Here is a 19,879-nt window from a genome sequence, read left to right as displayed (position 1 = left end):
AAAAACAAAACAATTAAATCTTTATGACACTTAAATCCAATTTGCATAATAATTTGGAACACAGTGTACATATGAGCTGGGTTAGAGGGCATGGGGGACCTGACAGGTTCCCTTCAAAGTAAATTGATCCATGATAATTTTTACAGATTTTATTATTTTTTGGTTCCTTTTATATTTTTCTTTATTTCCTAAAGTTTCCTCATCTTGTATTGTACTAGTTGGTTTCCTATATGTCATGTCTTTTTGTGTGTTTTTTTTCTCAGAAGTAATACTGCTCTTCTCCTTTGGTTGTTTCTCGTATCGTCCCCACTCACTCAAATGGAGCGCTTTTTGGGAAAAAAAGAGCAGAACCTTTTTTTGGTCTAATGTTGTATAACCCTTTTAAGGAATGTGAATATGAAAATAATAAATAAATGATGACATCTCTTGCGTGAAATTTCTGAAAGATTTTACTAGGGAAAACAGAATTAGACAGAAAATGATAAAAAGTTTTCAAAAAATGCCAATGACATTCCGTCCAAATCCAACAAATACATTTTATGTATTTAGACATATCTTTAATAGAGCTTTACCAGTTCGTAAAAACTTTAGTAAAAATAATAAAACAACCTGCACTTATACTAATCCTTTGCTAATCCAGTTGGGATATTGGAAAGTGACTCAAGAAACTTCCATTGCACACAATAAGTTATGGACATCATTCTACTGTGTGTTGGTGGCTTAAGTGGCTAATGTTCCTCTAAGGCTACTTTCACACTAGCGTCGGATTCGGCCCATCGCAGTGCGTCGGGCCGAGATTCCGACGCTAGCGTTTGATGCGCCGCACAATGGGGGCAGCGGATGCATTTCTCCGGCGCATCCGCTGCCCCTTTGTGAGGTGCGGGGAGGTGGGGGCGGAGTTCCAGCCGCGCATGCGCGGTCGGAAACAGCGGTCCGTCAGCAGCAAAAAACTTTAAATTTAACGTTTTTTGCTCCGGCGGTCCGCCACAACACGGCGCAACCATTGCACGACGGTTGCGATGTTTGTGAATACGTCGCAATGCGTCGGTAATGTTACTCTATGGGGCAAAAACGCATCCTGCAAACAACTTTACAGGTTGCGTTTTTTCCCCTAAACGACGCATTGCGACGTATTAAAAAAAACGCCAGTGTGAAAGTAGCCTTAGGGCTCATGTTCCTCTTAGGGCTTGTGCACTCAATCAACTATATCGGAGAATATTGGAAACACGTCCAATTTTGATCTGAGTGTCAGATCAAAATCGGCAATGCAAGTCTATAGGTCCATGAAAAACATCGGCGCGCATTCAATGATTTTTATGGCTGACAGAATGGAGAGGGTGGAGAAACATTTCCTTTTTACATCTCCAAGTCTGAGAATAACTGATGCCTCTCTGTTCAAACTGTGATCAAACTCTGATCAGAGACTGATCAGAATAATCAGACAGTTTTTCTCAGAGAGAAAACTGTCATGTGCATGATCCCTTAGTCCTATAACATAATTTTAATTCTACTAATAGGCAGGGACATTGTCATCTGTTCTCAGTAAAATTAGGCCATTGGGTTGTAAAACATTCTTTGTAACATTCACCAAGCTAAAAATAAGTATCTAAAGAAAGACAGATCCACCAGATATATGCAGCAGAGTCTATTGTATTGGTGCTGTGGAGTTTTGTTTATTGGTCTTCAAGTTCATCCATAAATGACTAGCACTTGTCTTCAAGAAGTTCTGTTGGAAAAAGACAGAATTCAATGATATCACATTGGCCCAGCTTTCATTTAGAGAGGTTCTCAGGTCATGAAAAAAACTATTTTTAAATACCTTATAGAAAAATTACTCCAAATTATTAGAGCTCTTATGCGAGGTTTGCTAAATGTATGAGATTTTCATACGCTGCTAAATTACTGTTTTCTATAAATACTAAGGAGGCTATCAGATTAGTTCAAGATTTGTGTCCACATTAACCTCTTGCAGTAATGAATACCCCTAAAAAAATGTTTTTCTTTCCAATGTCCTCTATGACTCTTACTGTAATTTGTATGGAAAAGATTTACAAAAAATGGATCAGAACTTCATCGATGCAAGTCCTAGGCCATTGGGCCATAGTAAAATACTTCTAGAAAATGTTCTATGTATGTCGAGTGACAATAAAGGCATGTTCACACAATGTTTTCTTTTGGCAAATTTGTAGCTAGAGTAGGTCCTTTCAGAAAACCACTTGAAAACACAACCATAAAACACTCAAAAGAATGAACATAGAAAATTCTATGTAAAATGGCTTGCTGATCATCCAGTATATTCAGACACTTGAGCATTTTTTATTTGTTTCAGGTTTCAAAAACCGCCAAGCAGTTAAAATAAGTGAGCGGACCATTTTTCAAATATTTTCTACTTGGAATTCCCATACATGCACATCTGAAGGCTAAAAAGAAATCTGGAAAACATCTGGGAGTCCTTGTGAGCATTTCATTAATCCCTTGACCCCAAAGCCTGTTTTCGCCTTCCTGACCAGGCCATGTTTTACAATTCTGATTAGGGACACTTTATGTGGTGATAACTCTGGAACATTTCAACAAATCCCAGTGATTCTGAGATTATTTTTGTGGACACATTGTACTTTTTGTTTGTGTTAAATTTAGATCGAAATTTTTTGCATTTATTTGTGAAAATATCAGAATTTTGGTGAAATGTTTGAGAATTTCACAATTTTCAAACTTTTATTTTTATGTCCTTAAGCTAGTCATACTGTGCAAAATAATTTATAAATAACATTTACCATATTTCCACTAGCATTATTTTTTAACCCATTTTTTTCCTAGGAGCTTAGAATGGTTAAAAGTTTATCAGCAATTTCAATTTTTTCCAACAAATTTTACAAAACCATTTCTTTAGGGACCACAACATGCTTGAAGTGACTTTGAGTGACCTAATGTTAGGTGTCGAGTTCCCACTGCTGCACAGGGGGAATCTTGAACCATGTCTACTGCGGTCTCCCATTCTCCTCCCTCCACAGTGGAACCTGCTTAGCAGAGACATAGAACCCAGCATCTGGCTCAAGCTGATACTGTGCGCTTGGTTGCTGCTGCTTTTCCAGGCTCTGCCTTTGTAGCCAGCACTGATCAGCAGCGAGCATGTTTTTCTGGGACTAAGTCCAGCTTTTCCAATACTGAGCATGCCCACGGGACGACCAACCATTGAAGGTCGGGGGTTACATGCTCAGGTCCTGTCGCGGCTCCTATTGGACCATCTGGAAAGTTCTGGAGCCCTACTTCTATAAAAGGTTTGCATGGCCCAGCCATGCGCTAGTATAATCTTGATAACGTGTGTGTAGATGAATGTGTGTCGATGGATGAAAACTCCTTACTCATTCCCATTCCTAGTGATGTTTATTGCTCGCGAAAGTTGGAGTTAACTAGAGCCTCACAGGGCTAATCTACACACAAGAGCACGTTCAGTACTGCGTCTAACCAGCAGTGACCGCCAGTGCGGTGCTGTACGCACTCTGTGCGGCTATCTTCAGCTACTCCTGACAATCGGCCAGTGTAGGGTGGGAACTCCTGCTTGATTCCAGCATCTGACTCAGGGCGTCCTCAGGCACGGGCTCAAAAGCCACCGAGGGTCAGAGTGGGATCAGTCACCAGCATAGTGGGGTGAATTGCAGGGATCCCACTAGTATTCATTTGCTGCACCCTGTGACTGCTAACAGGGCACAGTGTTTCCTTGATTCCCAGCGACTTTGTAAAGCAACAGAGTTTGCTCCTATACAGACCGGGTGACAGAACCCGTGTCTATTCTAGCATAGTACCGCAATATAGTGCCGCCATTGCCTACCAGCAGGTTTCACTTCTGCACAGTGGACCCCGGGCTGCGAACGCACCTTTACCATCGTTATATTTACTCGCAACAAAGAAAAGAGAAAAATAGTCCGCACCATCAGCTTACTAAGTCACCAGCACACACTCCATCGCAGCTGGTGTTCTGTTGTAAATGCCATAATGGAATCCAGGTGCTCATTCGGAAAAAAGAAAGTTTAGTCCAGGCAAACATATGAGAGAATGTGAAGAAGAGCACTCACCATCCGTAAAATTTCCAATCTTTATTGTGACATCAAGTCAACAGCAGGACAAAATAGGGAGACCTGTGGTTCCGACAGACAACGGCCGTTTCGCGCTTCCACGGGTCAAGACCTGTGGAAGCGCGGTAGCGCAAAACGGCCATTATCTGTCGGAACCACAGTTCTCACTATTTTGTCCTGCTGTTGACTTGATGTCAGAATAAAGATTGGAAATTTTACGGATGTGAGTGCTCTTTTTCACATTCCCTCATATGTTATATTTACTCGGTGTGTTCTGCCAGCCCTAACATTATACTAGCGCAAGGTTCTGGCTAGTAATGGCAGACGAACAGCGACTGCAGCGGTACATTCAGCAGCTAGAGGGCAGGTTGGCAGCTCTCGAGCGTACAACCTCAGCTGTGGATGTTACCGCAGTAGCTGTTCTGGCTGCTAGAGTGGCTGCAGCCAGTTTGTCCACTGCCACTCCTGCTCTGACATTATCCCGTCTTCCGTTGCCGGATAATTTTACGGGCGACAGTAAGCTGTGTTGGGGATTCATGAGCCAGTGTGCCATATATCTTGAGCTCCTGGCTGCACGTTTTCCCACGGAATGGGCTAGACTTGGATTTATTATATCCCTTCTGTCGGGTAGGGCATTGGAGTGGGCAACGCTGCTGTGGGAGCGTGACGATCATGTGGTGCAGAGTGCTCCAAGGTTCCTGGACACTCTGAAACAGGTCTTTATGTGACCTCGTGTCACCCATGATTCGGCGCTCCAACTGCAGGCATTGATACAGGGTTCGTCCATGGTCAGCCATTTTGCTATCCATTTCCGGATATTGGCATCTGAGCTGGACTGGTCGGATAAAGTTCTTATCCAGTGTTCTGGAGGGGACTGGCTGACTATGTGAAGGAAGCTTTGGCCACTAGGGAGATTCCTGCCACACTGGAGGAGATAATAGCTATATCTTCCCGCAACGATCTTCATTTTAATGAGCAAAGGTTGGAGCGAGCCCAGTGTAGGCAGAGGTTTCACCTGGCTCCCCCCTTCACCAAACCTCTGGAATCTCTGGTCCAGGCGTCTGAGCCACCTGAGGCCATGGAGGTGTCACGGGCAGGGTCTAACTCCCGGACAGCTCGTGCACCCAAGGTCTGTCCTGTATGCTAGCAGTCTGGACATTATGCTAGGAAATCTCCCCAGCGGTCGGGAAAACATCAGCATCCAGTGGTTATAGGAGGAGGTGCACTAGACACGGCGACGTTTTCCTCCAAACTGTCCTTCAAGGGGACAATTATTATAGACCCATCCACTCATACGGTTGAGCTTTGCGTGGATTCCGGGGCGGAGGGCAACTTCATGTCTTCTGCCTTCGCCCAACAACACACAATACCTCTGGTGATGCCAAGCCAGTGACCGTAAGAGTGGTGAATGGGTCGACACTGCCCTCACAGATAACACACCAGACCACCCCATTTACTATTTCTATGTCGCCATCCCATCAGGAGATTATTTCTTTACTGGTCATTCCCAAGGGGATAGACGAGATCCTGCTTGGGATACCTTGGCTACGTTACCATTCCCCACATATAGAGTGGTCCATAGGGAGAATTTTGGGATGGAGTGAATCTTGTGAGGGTAGATGTCTGAGGGAGTGCGTTCAGGTTGGTACTACTGAAGTACCCGCAGATCTTTCCTGTCTCCCCAAGCACTATTGGCCCAATGCAGACGTATTCTCCAAGAGGGCTGCGGAGACCCTTCCGCCCCACCGCCCATATGACTGTCCTATTGACCTCTTGCCTGGTGCAGAGCCTCCCTGGGGTCGAGTCTATCACCTGTCTCTCCCAGAGATGGAGGCGATGTCCCATTACATGCAGGAGAATCAGGCAAGAGGATTCATTAGGAAGTCAGTGTCACCTGCAGGGGCTGGGTTCTTCATGCAGAAGAAGAATGGGTAACTATATCCATGCATTGATTACAGGGGTCTTAACGCCATCACCGTTAAGAACAAATACCCTCTGCCTCTGATATCAGAGCTATTCGATAGGTTGCGGGGAGCAAGGGTATTTACTAAACTTGATCTGTGGGGTGCTTACAACCTAATTCGCATCCGAGAGGGGGACGAATGGAAGATGGCATTTAACACCAGGGACGGGCACTATGAATACCTGGTGATGCCCTTCGGGCTCTGTAATGCCCCTGCCATTTTCCAAGACTTTGTGAATGATATCTTCTGGGATATGCTCTCCACCTTTGTCGTAGTCTATCTGGATGATATTGTCATCTACTCTCCATCCAGATATAGACTCCCACCGAAGAGATGTTTGCAAAATCTTCGACCTCCTATGGGCAAACTCCCTCTATGCCAAGTTGGAGAAGTGTGTGTTTGAGCAGGAATCCTTGTCTTTCCTGGGCTATATCATCTCTACCTGGAGATTGGCCATGGATCCTGCCAAGCTACAGGCTGTGATAGACTAGCAGGAACTCCATTCTCTTAAAGCGGTTCAGCACTTTATGGGGTTCATTAATTATTTTCGCCAGTTCATTCCCCACTTCTCAACTTTGGTAGCTCCCTTGGTTGCCCTCACCAAGAAGGGAGCAAATCCCAAATTGTAGTCAGAGGAGGTTTCCAAGGCCTTTCTCTCAATTAAGTCACACTTCACTAGCTCTCCCATTTTGCATTGCCCTGATGTGGATAAACCATTTATCATGGAGGTGGATGCCTCTTCCATCGGTGCTGGAGCAGTCCTCTACCAGAAGGATGCTCAAGGTCGGAAGCATCCTTGCTTCTTCTTCTTCAAGACCTTCACGCCAGCGGAGAGGAATTATTCCATCTGGGACAGGGATTTGCTAGCCATGAAGTTGGCTTTCTCGGAGTGGAGACACCTCCTGGAGGGGGCTCGCTTTCCCTTCCAAGTTTACACCAACCACAAAAATTTGTTGCATATACAGACTGCCCAGCAGCTAAATTCTCGCCAGGCTAGATGGTCCCTGTTCTTCTCCCGGTTCCATTTCCCTCTCCATTTTCTCTCCGGGGAGAAAAACATTTGTGCCGACACTCTCTCCCGCTCCGTAATGTCATTAGCGGAGAAGGAGGAACCTCGGCTTATTGTCCCTCCTGAGAGCCTGAGGACTGTGGCCCCGATTTTGCTAGTCTGTGCCCCCGGGCAAGATTTTGTGCCATCTAATTTGTGACTGGGGTTCTCTCTTGGGCTCAGTCGTCCAGGGTGGGTGGACACTTTGGGACCAAAAGGACATCTGACCTTCTGGCGAGGACATACTGGTGGTTGCATATGGCCCGTGACGTTGGAGACTATATTCGGGACTGTGTCTCCTGCACCAAGAATAAGACTCCTCGACAATGACCTGCTGAGCTACTTTATCCCCTGCTGGTGGTAGACAGGCCCTGGGAAGTGGTTGGCATGGACTTTGTGGTGGGCTTACCCAAGTCCCATAGCTGCACCATTATTTGGGTAGTCACCGACCATTTTTCCAAAATGGTGCCCTTGGTGCAGCTTCAACAGCTACCTTCTGCACGGGCCTTGGCGGTGTGGTTTATCAAGCACGTTTTCCACCTACATGGTATGCCAGACAAAATTGTCAGTGACCGGGGTCCCCTGTTTGCGCCTCGGTTCTGGAGAGAGCTTTGTCGTCTTCTCAGCATCAAGCTGAATCTCTCTTCAGCTTACGATCCTGAGATGAATGGGTTGGTAGAGAGGGCTAATCAGACCCTGGTCACATACCTGCAATGTTTTTGTCTCAGCCAGGCAGGATGACTGGGCATCCTTGCTATGCTGTAGCCGACTCCACTGGGAAGACCTCATTACTCCTTAATTACGGTCAGCGTCTGCGGGTTCCTGTGCCCATGCCCGTTTCTTCCACCAACTCCAGGGTGGCAGACTGGGCTGTGGAGGCACGTGACATTTGGGACTGCACAAATGAATGGAGGGCCTACGTGGATGCACATCGGCGCCCCGCTCCGACCTTTGCTCCTGGAGATTTAGTGTTGGCTCTCTGCCCGTAACATCTGGCTGCGAGTTGAGTCCACTAAATTTGCACCTCGCTGCTTGGGTCCCTTCAAGGTCCTGGAACAGATTAACTCTGTGGTCTACCATCTGGGCCTTCCTCCATGTCTAGGCATCACCAAAACCTTTCATGTGTCCCTCTTAAAGTCCATTCACATGTCCCGGTTTTCCGAGTCATCTGCCGGGACATCGGGTTTGACTATGGACGATTACGAGGTGAAGGCCATCATGGGGTTGTAAGGTGGTACATGGCAAAATATTCTATTTGGCGGATTGGAAGGGTCATGGCCCAGAGGACAGGTCCTGGATGCCTGCGGAGCACACTCGGGCTCCGCAGCTCATTGCGGCCTTCGAGTGTAGCGAGGTCCAAGGAGGGGGGCCATGTTAGGTGTTGAGTTTCCACCGCTGCACAGAGGGAATCTTGAACCATGTCTACTGCGGTCTCCCATTCTCCTCCAGCCACAGTGGAACCTGCTCAGCAGAGACATAGATCCCAGCATCTGGCTCAAGCTAACACTGGGCGCTTGATTACTGCTGCCTTTCCAGGCTCTGCCTTTGTAGAGAGCAGTGATCAGCAGCGAGCAGGCGTTTCTGGGACTAAGTCCAGCTTTTCCCATACTGAGCATGCCCACGGGACGACCTCCCATTGGAGGTTGGGGTTCACATGCTCAGGTCCTGTTGCGGCTCCTATTGGACCATCTGGAAGGTCCTGGAGCGCTACTTCTATAAAAGGTTAACATGGCAGCTCCGCCATGCGCTTGTATAATCTTGATAACGTGTGTGTGTAGATGAATGTCTGTCGATGGATGAAAGCTCCTTAATCATTACCATTCCTAGTGATGTTGAATGCTCACGAATGTTGGAGTTAACCAGCACCTCACAAGGTTAATCTACAAACAAGAGCATGTTCAGCAGTGCGTCTAACCAGCAGTGACCGTCATTGCGGCGCTGTACGCACTCTGTGCAGCTATCTTCAGTTACTTCTGACAATCGGTCAGTGTAGGGTAGGAACTCCTGCTTGATGCCAGCATCTGACTCAGGGCGTCCTCAGGCGCGGGCTCAAAAGCCACCGAGGGTCAGAGTGGGATCAATCACCAGCATAGTGGGGTGAATTGCAGGGATCCCACTAGTATTCATTTGCTGCACCCTGTGACTGCTAACAGGGCACAGTGTTTCCTTGATTCCCAGTGACTCTGTGAAGCAACAGAGTTCGCTCCTATATAGACCGGGTGACGGAACCCGTATCTATTCTAGCATAGTACCGCCATAGCCTAGCAGCAGGTTTCACTTCTGCATGGTGGACCCCGGGCTGCGAATGCACCTTTACCATCATTATATTTACTCGGTGCATTCCGCCAGCTCTAACACCTATATAACAGAAAATACCCAAAAGTGACACCATTTTATATGCTGCACCCTCAAAGTGTTCAACACTAGGGATGAGCAGACCATTGGAAGATCGGGTTCTGGTACCCGACCCCAAATTTAGTCCAAAGTTTGGTTTAGGTACCAGAACTATACTACCATGTCGGGTTTAAAGAGCCCCTGATGTGCCTAAGCAGTGGAAACCCCCACAAGTAACCCCATTTTGAAAACTACACCCCTCAAGAATTTTATCCAGGGGTATATTGAGCATTTTGAACCCACAGGTACAAGACAGAATTTGATAATATTTGGTTGTCATATTGAATATGTCGTCATTAGTGTCGAGCACAAGTGCTCAAGTTCAAGCACTGCATGTTTTGCAGCTTTTAGACACCCCCCAAAAAACATACAGGAATCTGCACTACTCAGTGTAAACACTAGCATCTGATGCAAACTCAAGTAGTGAGCATTTGCACTTAAAGTCATTTCACATGTGATGCGGTCCCTAAAAAAATGATTTTGTTAATTTTGTTGGAAAAATGAGAAATCGCTGGACGACTTTTAACCCTACTAACTTCCTAAAGAAAAAATTATGTTTCCAAAATTGTACTGATGTAAAGTAGACATGTGATTTATTAACTATTTTGTTTGATATAACGCTCTGATTTAAAGGCATAAGAATTAAAAGTTTGAAAATCGTAACATTTTCAAAATGTTAGCCAAGTTTCTGATTTTTTTAACAAATAAACACAAGTCATATCTAAGAAATGTTACCACTATCATAAAGTACAACATGCCCCGAAAAAACATTCTGAGAATCAGTGGAATCCATTGAAGCGTTCCAGAGTTATAATCCTTTAAAGTGACACTGGTCAGAGCTGTAAATTTTGGCTTGGTCATTAAGGTCAAAATTGGCTCTGTCACTAAGGGGTTAACTAGTGGAACAGTTTTACAAATCAGATCATTCCTGACATTGTGATGCCAAACACTTTTGAATAGCAGGGCATTATATCAGGCAATCGCACACAGGCGAGAGGTGTGTCAGCTCCTGCTCTGATCAGGAACTTAGAGGCCACCTGGGTGACCCCAGGGCCATCTTTCAGCCAGTGGTCACCAGGGAGACCATTGGCGCAATGCAATCGCAATCATGTTGTGTCGATCAAAGTGGAGAGGCAGCTCTCTCCCTCTGTAAGCAGATCGATGTAGCTGTCACTATTGAGAGTGACATCAGAGGGGTTAAACATCCGCAATCAGTGCTGGCACCAATCGAGGGCATTGCCCCACAGGGTGCCAGTTCTCCTACAGCGCTTGTTGCATAGTTTGTGAGAGTACGTTATATGGGGTAATTCAACTTTTATCTACACAGAACATGAGGTGCATGCATCAGCTTCTTAATACAGCATAACAGGAAGTCTAGAGGACCTTTTACCAGAGATTAATTGAAACCAAAGAACAACAAGTATATGCATTCAACTAAGCATATAACAGTAACAATATCGCCATCTACTGTCAGAAAAGTGTACACTCCTCCTGCACACAAATAAATCTGTATCTGTTGCATATCTGCCAACAGCACTGACAACTGCTTTTGTTTGTGCCGGAGCTCGGATTGAGCCCACATGATCATCACGCCATACATGTTTGGCGGTTTGTGGGAACCTACCTCCCGCAGCCTGAAAAATACAATAATGAAAATGCCGACAAAAATGGTTACAAACTACTTCAAGAAATGCCAGAAAAATGCTGAAAATAAAAAAATTAATGTTCATTTTATGAGGAGCTTTTTCGGCTCTTCTTCAGGTCTTCTGGCCTCCACATACCCCAAAAGTCCAATAATTTTTACGATGATGCTGTCCATCTGTTTCCATCTTTTAGACATCATACTTTTACAAGCCTCCGGTTTGAGACTCTTCATATAACATTTCACTACAAACTAACATTGTGAAGTATGACCAGAAACCTGAAGATCACTGTACGCCAACATTGATGTAACCTATATAGATGGTTGTTGTGGTTACACCATATCCTAACAAATCAGAAAGTGGCAGAAAAATTGCAACTTACTGTCTTTATGTTCTGTGCTGTGATGAGCTGGAAATCTGTATGAAGAAAGAATGTAACATTTTAACATTTATAATTAGCCTATTACTTTTATTATATTGATTCAAGAAAAAAATGAAAGATGATCTTTATTTTACATACTGTATGTCATTTCCATCTAGCAGCTGCTTATAGGTAGTGATCTCCATCTCCAAAAGGGTCTTCTGATCCTTAAGTATTTTATACTCGTAGTTCTGACGTTCTAGGTCAGAACGCATCTGCCCAAGCTGTGACTCTATGTTGTCAATCATTTCTTGTAACTGAGCAAGTTGGGAACCAAACGTGGCTTTTGTTTCTGCCAAAGTGTTCTCCAGGGCTGATTTCTATAGTAAGGAGAGCATAATATTTAGAAGGTTAGAAGTTTCAGCTTGAGCTGAACTTTACAACATTACTCAATGGCAATACTGATTGAATTTTACAATTACAGTGTAACCTCTATGGTTTTCATTGGAGTTGAGCAAAAAGATTCACATGATCCATGGTCTAGTGGCAGTGGCCATGTTGGTAGTCATGGCCAAGTAACCAAGACTGTGTGAACCTCCTACTACTTACGGCATACCTGCTACCTGCATAGTGCACACACGACATCGGGAGGCCTACTAATCAGAAGAAATGCCATTGTTGTCATAGGTTGTAGGAGGTTCGCAATGCTCTGTTCTGGCAGCCACAAATCATTTTGCTCAACTTTTAGTTTTTATGCATTAAAATCTCATACCATGCTCAGTTGGCTCAGCAGATCAATCTCCAGGGTCTGTACAGAGCGTTTTAGGTCAATGAGCTCACTACTAAATGACTGCAGTTGTTCAGCTCCAGAGGACACTTCACGGTTCAGTTCTGCACTCTGTGAGGGAATATGAGTGGTAAGAGAGATTTCTGCACTAGCATATTGATCTATAGGATATGGTCATATTCTAGATATAAACATCTATATATATAATCATCTAAGGGGTACTTCCGTCTATCTGTTTGTCTGTCTGTCTTTCTGTCTGTCTGTCATGGAAATCCCGCGTCGCTGATTAGTCGCGGCTGGCAGGCCGTGACCAATCAGCGACAGGAACACAGTCCGGCCGCGAATTCGCCCCTTCCTACTCTCTGTCAGTGCCCCCTCCAGTCAGCGCTCACACAGGGTTAATGGTTGCGTTACACCGCGTTATGCCGCGGTGTAACGCAGTCCGTTAACGCTGCTATAACCCCGTGTGACCAATGCCTATGCAGCATCAATAGTAAAAAGAGCTAATGTTAAAAATACCATACAAAATAAGAAATCATTATATTCTCACCTTCCGTCGCCTTTGCAGCTGCTCCTTGCGACGCTCCGGTCCATGCATTGCAGTCTCGCGAGATGATGATGTAGCGGTCTCGCAAGACCGCTACGTCATCATCTCGCGAGACTGCAATGCATTCTTGGGACCAGAGCGTCGCGAGGAGCATTGGTAAACACCTGGGCTGGATCCGGGGACTGACAGAAGGTGAGTATATAACTATTTTTTATTTTAATTATTTTTTTTAACAGGGATATGGTGCCCACATTGCTATATACTACGTGGGCTGTGGTAGATACTGCATGGCTGTGTTATATACTACATCTCTGTGCTATATACTACGTGGCTGTGGTATATATTACGTGGCTGGGCAATATGCTACATTGCCGTGCTCTATACTATGTGGCCCGTGTTATATATTGCATGGGCTGTGTTATATACTACGTGGCTGTGCAATATACTACGTGGCTGTGCAATATATTATGTGGCTGGGCTATATACTACGTTGGCTGTGTTATATACTGCATGGGCTGTTTTATATACTGCATGGGCTGTGTTATATACTACGTCTCTGTGCCATATACTATGTGGCTGTGGTATATATTACGTGGCTGGGCAATATACTACATTGCTGTGCTCTATAATATGTGGCCTGTGTTATATACTGCATTGGCTGTGTTATATGCTATGTGGCTGTGCTATATACTATGTGGCTGTGCTATATACTACGTGGCTGTGCAATATATTATGTAGCTGGGCAATATACTACGTGTCTGTGCTGTATATTAGAGGTACTGTGCTATATATACGTGGCTGTGCAATATACTACGTAGGCTGTGCTATATACTACGTGGGCTGTGTTATATACTACATAGGCTGTGTTATATACTACATGGGCTGTGCTATATACTACGTGAGCTGTATGCTACTTGGCTGTGCTATATTTCTCTGCTGTATCTGTGCATTATGAATCGTGGTATGTGTTAAAGAGGGGGGCCCACTGAGACTCTTTCGCCCGGGGCCCTCAAAAACCTGGAGCAGGCCCTGGCTTCACTGATTGTTCGCGGCCGGGCGTGACCAATCAGCGACAGGCGCAGTCCAGCCACAAATTGGCAAGGAATTTGAACCCCGCTTCGCTAATTGGTCGCAGCCGGCCGAATCCTGTGGGTAAATTGCATTATTCCGATAACTTCATAAATAAACTACATACATATTCTAGAATACCTGATGCATTAGAATCGGGCCACCATCTAGCTGCTTTATATTCATTTTTGGTAATTCCACTTAAAGTGAAGAGTCTTGGTTAACTTGGACACTTTCTCACACAATCGTTTATTCATTGAATAGGAGTTTTAAATATCTGAACTGGTTTATAAGTTTGACATCAACTCCATATATTACAGATTGGATTTGGTTGTACAACCAAAAACTATAACGTCAGATATCCACAGATAACCTTTACGCACAGACCATGTATGCTGGCACATGAGTTCATAATACCAACATGTAGGCATTATACATGCCTTTGTGAGTCTCCATATTCTCCACCAAAAGCAATTAATATACTTCTGTATTTTACGGCATGCATAGAAGCAAGGCAGAAAAATATACCTCATACACAGGCATTACATGAGTCTTATATGAGTGCCATAATGCAGACTGATGCAGTTTTTGTTGGTGACATCTCAGTATGTGTAACTTAAAAGGAATCTGTCACTAGGATCAATCCTCCTAAGCAGTCCATGTGGGCAGGTAGGTCATAAAGAGATGAATAAAATAATACTTTGATATCTGCAATCAGATGTCTTTTTCCACAGATATGCACGTTTTTCTTAATATGTAAATGAACTGTAAGATGATGGGCTGGACAGAGCTCTCACCATAGAATTTGCCTCCAGAGCTTATTTTAAATGGAATGGACCGTAACCAGTATGAGACATGTAATGACTGACAGTCTACTCTCCTGATCTACACACTTGGCTTTTATACCTTAAGAAAGGCGCCGGTCAGGCACAGAAAATCGTTGGTATTAATAGAAACTGTTTTGGCATCCCAAGGCTCTTTAGTCCTCCACCGCAGCGCCCCTAAACCTCCCAGTTTCCATTTTGCCTCCTGATCTTCATGTCTTTCATTGATTGTTTCCCCATTCTTTTAAAGTTAGCTTTGGAGACAGATTCTCAGGGAAATCTATGTCCAGCCCATAGATCTTAACAGCTCATTTATATATTAAGTGTGAAGGATGACACAAAAGAGATCATGCAGAATCCCTCCGTTGCCACCACATGTGACGTATCCGCACCTCGCCACCCTGCCTGATGGCACTTTTACATCAGCAAAATCACGTAGTATGGTTTTCCTCACTTACACCAATGTGATGTTCCGCACCCCCTCGGGACAATTATGGTCAACTTGGGGCAGTTTTGCATACCACCACCCCCTGTCCACATGGGTCCATTGAGGCACTTGGAGTGAGAGGATGTGGCCTACACAGTCACTGATGTGGCACCACACTCACAACCCTGAGAGGCTGAGAGGCCCCTTTCACTAGCACCAGTGAAACAGAGGACTGCCACCAGTTCCTCATTATATATAATTTCAGTCTGGTAGCAAGATTATTTATCAGGCCAGAACCCAGTCCCGGTAGCATGGAAAGTAAAACCGAGAAACGGATGTGTGGATTCGTAGATTGAGGTAAAAGAGGCTGCTCTTTTACCTCAATCTACGAATCCACACATCCGTTTCTCGGTTTTACTTTCCATGCTACCGGGTTAAATTAGGTTAAATTAGAGTTGTGCTGAAATTTTACATACCCCGGCAGAATTTTTGCTTTCTTGGCCTTCTTTCAGAGAATATGAATGATAACACCAAAAGTTTTTCTCCACTCATGGCTAGTGGTTGGGTGAAGCCATTTATTGTCAAACTATTGTGTTTTCTCTTTTTAAATCATATTGACAACCCAAAACATCCAAATGTTCCTGATCAAAAGTTTACATACCCCATTTCTTAATACCATGTATTACCCCCTCTATGACAGCTTGAAGTCTTTTGTGCCAGCTGTCTCCTTGGTCCCTTCTCAGCATATTACTCAATGCAGCCTTCATTTCCAAAGTGGACCATATGCATGACAGAGAGAGGGATCACATGGCCGTTCACTAGCCTTTATTGCCTTTTGGTCACTCCCCTCCTGCCCTCTGGGCTGAACCTAAATCCCCTCCCTTTGCCTTTCCAGCTACAAACTCCAAAATCTATGAAAGATCATAACTCCTTTCTGGATGGTCCTAGGGTGGCAGTTCTGGACCCCTGCTATGTGTTAAGACCAAACACAGCTTTGATATCTGCTTTCTATTAGCTGTTCAATGTATACCCATATCCCTCGGTGCTAGAATGGTTTGAGACCCATGGGGGCATTCTACATGTTCTGGGGATCTTGGAAATATACACTATATACGGCTAGGATGTATAGCATCTCCATAACTCCTTATGGAATCATAGTTGACTCAAGAAAGCAGTTTAGACCACATGGTATGAACATGGCATCAAGCATTTTGTTTTGCTCTGAGCTGACTCAAGGTGTTAGATCTGTCACTAATAGCCCTTAAGGCTTGGTCTCTCTGCTGCTGCTAGCTGGAGTGAAGAAGGGGTTATAATCTCATGCCACTTAGGATACAAATGATTGGCATGAAATTAAATCTCTAATATTCTTCACATTAAGAAATTGAGAAATTCTCTGAAATAAGGTATCGAATCGCAGATATCAAGGTGTCATTTTATTTAACTTCCTATGACATACATATAGATGGCTTAGAAGAGTTGATCACACTGACAGATTCCCGATAAATGAAAGTTGTGCTATTTCATATAAAGGAGTCTTCTAAGTTCAGACAAGCATATAAAAAAGTCCAATTTTCATTAAAAAAAACAAAGATTTTTCATCTGGTTTTTGTATATGCCATTTGTTTTTATACATCAGCAATGAATAAAATTTTCAAGACCAAAAATAGTTTTCTATGTTAATAATGGCAATGCATCAGTTAAAATCAAATGCTATATAGTTGATCCATATGGGATCTAATTTTTTACATACCCATAGACTTGAATAGGTAAGTACCATCTGAAGTACGGAAGAGACTAGTGCACGCTGTTATTTTTTTCACGCGGACCATGTAAAAAACATAGACATCTGCATAGCCCAATTGAATAACAATGGTCTGAATGATGTCAGTTTTTTCCATGAACAGCAATTAGATAGAAAATATGGTCATGTGAGCATTGCCCAAGTGAGAATATAAAAAAACATAACATAAGAATTTACACTTGAGATATGTTTATTAAAATAAAATATTTCTTCAGGTCTTACCCTTGCCAGGAATATGCTCTCAACCTCTTTAAGGTTTCTCTCCATCAGGTTCTCATATTGATCTCTAACCTCCGACAGGGTTTTTTTTAGATCTGTAGAAGGAGCAGCATCTACTTCCACATTGATTCTAGCACCCAGTTGAGCCTTCAGAGAGTTTACATCCTTAAATGACAAGTAGCATATAATTTTTTATAGTGCATTACTTAAAATGTGCAATTTCTCACTATTGATTTGTATTTACTTCTTCATGATTGCTCTTTAATTGGAGGAGCTCTTTTTGAAGGCACTGAACTTGGATTTCAAAGTCTTGACTTTGCATGTTAAGTTGCTCCAGTGCGTTTCGAAGGCTAATAACATCTGCTTCAATGTTATGTCTCAGATCAAGCTCCATCACATATCTATAAAGTGAAGATAAAAAGAACTTGGCAATGATTTGTCATGTTGTTGATTCTGCATCTAGAAACCCTGTGATAAGTTTCTATTCAGGGGGTCTTCTAACAGAATGGGATTTTTAAAACCTGATAAGTGATAGCCACCTTTACCATTATTCATATAGATTTACTGCTTAATTTTAGCAGTTAATGCTTACTTGTTTGTCAGGTCATCTGCTGCCAGCTGTGCATTGTCTATTTGCATGATGATATGTGTATTATCCACTTTGGTGGAAAAAATCTGAAAGTAATACAAAATTATTATAATTAAGGAGTTGACATAAATTTTATCTTGAAGAGTGTTTTTACCTTATTTTGGAGATCTTGGATTTTCCTAAGAAATTGGCTGTAGTCAGGCAATGTATTGGGAGCGTTGGTGGAATACCACTCACAGATCCTTCTCTCCAACTGAGCATTCTCTTGCTCCAAGGCATGGACTTTTTCAAGGTAGGAAGATAGTCTCTGGTTAAGATGTTGCATGGTTTCCTTCTCATTGATGTTCACCAGGCTATTAGTTTTCCAGTCATCATGGCCTCCCAAGCTTTTGAGGAGCTTTCCATGACTATGAGCAGCAAGGACATTTTTAACTCCATAACTATGACCACCAGACGACCTGCTAGAAAATGATAATCTTGCGATTCTTCCATTGCAATCTTGGTAGTGACCACCAAGATGTGAGATTGAGGAAGTCTTCAGATAGTCTTTATGGAGATCATGGTGGTGAGAAGAAATATGGCTGGAGGCTTTCGGGTAATGACTTCCAGTATGGCAAACTCCCACCAGAGATCTCGAAGAAGAGTGACTGATAAATTGACTCATTATTTCCATTGTTCTCACACCTTTCTTCAAGACTCTAGAAACTGATGTGTGTTCAATGAATGATCTGTAAAAATGTTGTCTGCACTAGTCCTGTATTTATATGAAGCCACGACATTAGGTCAGTTTAATAGGATTTTATATGCATCATTCCCCATCATATTCTTTTAACATTTTTCACATTTCAAAGCTAGCATCACAAGTAAAGTGTAATAGTAGGATTAGTGAATCACTTGACTGAAGTATGAAACAGGCCTCAGACATCAGAGAGTTACATTCACCACACTTTGTCAATATATTTGTTTTAATTATGACCTGTCCATCAGTCACAAAATGTATTTTTATAAGCAGGAAATATATTTGCATTAACATGAAATGTAAAATCTGAAAAATCTGGTGTTGCAAAAAAAAACCTTTCTTAAATCGGGGGCATACAAAGATGCAGTATGTGCCCACAAACCCCTAGTGGTATTGCAGTTATGGCTCCATATTACTTTGAAGCTTAGCATGATGGCTGGAGGGTAGGTTATGGATTTTATTGCCTCATCGTTTTAGTGATTTGTGAGGGTCTCAACATCCAAGTCCCATATATCACTTTTTTAGATGTAAAAAGTTTTGTGAACGTCCTATTATTCTTCACCTTTTAGCATTCTAAACAATTGGATGAGTCTGTTATTTTAGCAGATTTTCCACTACTACTTGAGCAGATATGTTCCTCTATATTGAAAACCAGCACAAAAAAATAAAAAATGGCCCCGTTACTGATTTTAGGTATTGAGCAATGAGTTTTCTGGTGTTATACAAGTTATATTGATTCATTAGTAGCTATGACAAAAACGGGGTTCTTCTCATTGACTTGAGCTTGTCCTTCCCTCCTCCCCAATGACCCTGTGAACCTTTGTAATGATTTACCTATTGTATGCAACTGTGATATTACAAACAATTCCTGGACAATGTTTCCGGGTGGAGATGAAGAAATATGAGGGCCTTCACTCTATAGTGAGCTTTGACCGTGTGAAGCAAAATCAAGAAAAGGGCTCCAAGTTGATTAAAACTTATAGTGGTGTTCCAATTTTGGAAAACTCCTCTCACAGTTTACTGTTAAGAAAACAAACTGCACCTTATTCACCCTCATCAGGTCTAGGGCTAAGTCTCTACTGCTTCTCCCATTGTCTAATATTGTCTGCAGCGTTGATGTCACATTGATAGTGCTGTAGCCAATAAGTAAACTCAGTGGCTTTGCGCATGTAAATGCCGCTCAGAGCCACTGATTATTTGCAGTGCTGCTGACGTGATGTTAGCGCTGCAGACAATAACAGTCATCTGGAGCAGCAGCGAAGACGCCGCACTGGATCCAGAGATGGTAAATCTCGGTTTGTCCAAGGAATAGGGTTTTTTTCCAAGAACTGCAATTTAACTATGACTTCACTTGAAAATAAAAATTAAATTACTAATGTTGGTGTCATGTAAGGA

General features: G+C 43.2%; 1 protein-coding gene across 1 annotated transcript; it reads right to left on the bottom strand.

Annotated features, from left to right (window-relative positions):
• Positions 1–1,118: 1,118 nt before the first annotated feature.
• On the bottom strand, positions 1,119–18,457 carry LOC138667520 (keratin, type I cytoskeletal 19-like). Its single transcript, XM_069755689.1, has 8 exons — positions 17,900–18,457; positions 17,749–17,831; positions 17,401–17,557; positions 17,160–17,321; positions 12,256–12,381; positions 11,643–11,863; positions 11,505–11,539; positions 1,119–1,726 (listed from the first exon to the last, which is right to left on the bottom strand). The coding sequence occupies exons 1-8, from the start codon at positions 18,416–18,418 to the stop codon at positions 1,704–1,706; spliced, it is 1,326 nt and encodes a 441-aa protein (XP_069611790.1). The 5' UTR covers positions 18,419–18,457; the 3' UTR covers positions 1,119–1,703.
• Positions 18,458–19,879: the final 1,422 nt, after the last annotated feature.

This window comes from Ranitomeya imitator, chromosome 2 (assembly GCF_032444005.1).
Source record: "Ranitomeya imitator isolate aRanImi1 chromosome 2, aRanImi1.pri, whole genome shotgun sequence".
NCBI classification, from domain to species: Eukaryota; Metazoa; Chordata; class Amphibia; order Anura; family Dendrobatidae; genus Ranitomeya; species Ranitomeya imitator.
The sequence above is the reverse complement of the archived record's forward strand: the minus strand, read 5'-3'. Positions and strand labels throughout refer to the sequence as shown.

What these genes read in the sequence shown, in the direction of transcription:
- LOC138667520 (XM_069755689.1), bottom strand. Translation starts at nt 18,418, where the DNA reads ATGGAAATAATGAGTCAATTTATCAGTCACTCTTCTTCGAGATCTCTG. An exon ending in TCCAAGATCTCCAAAATAAG is followed by an intron (nt 17,832 to 17,899) that starts GTAAAAACACTC and finishes TATTACTTTCAG; the next exon opens with ATTTTTTCCACCAAAGTGGA. An exon ending in AGAGCATATTCCTGGCAAGG is followed by an intron (nt 12,382 to 17,159) that starts GTAAGACCTGAA and finishes ATTCCCTCACAG; the next exon opens with AGTGCAGAACTGAACCGTGA.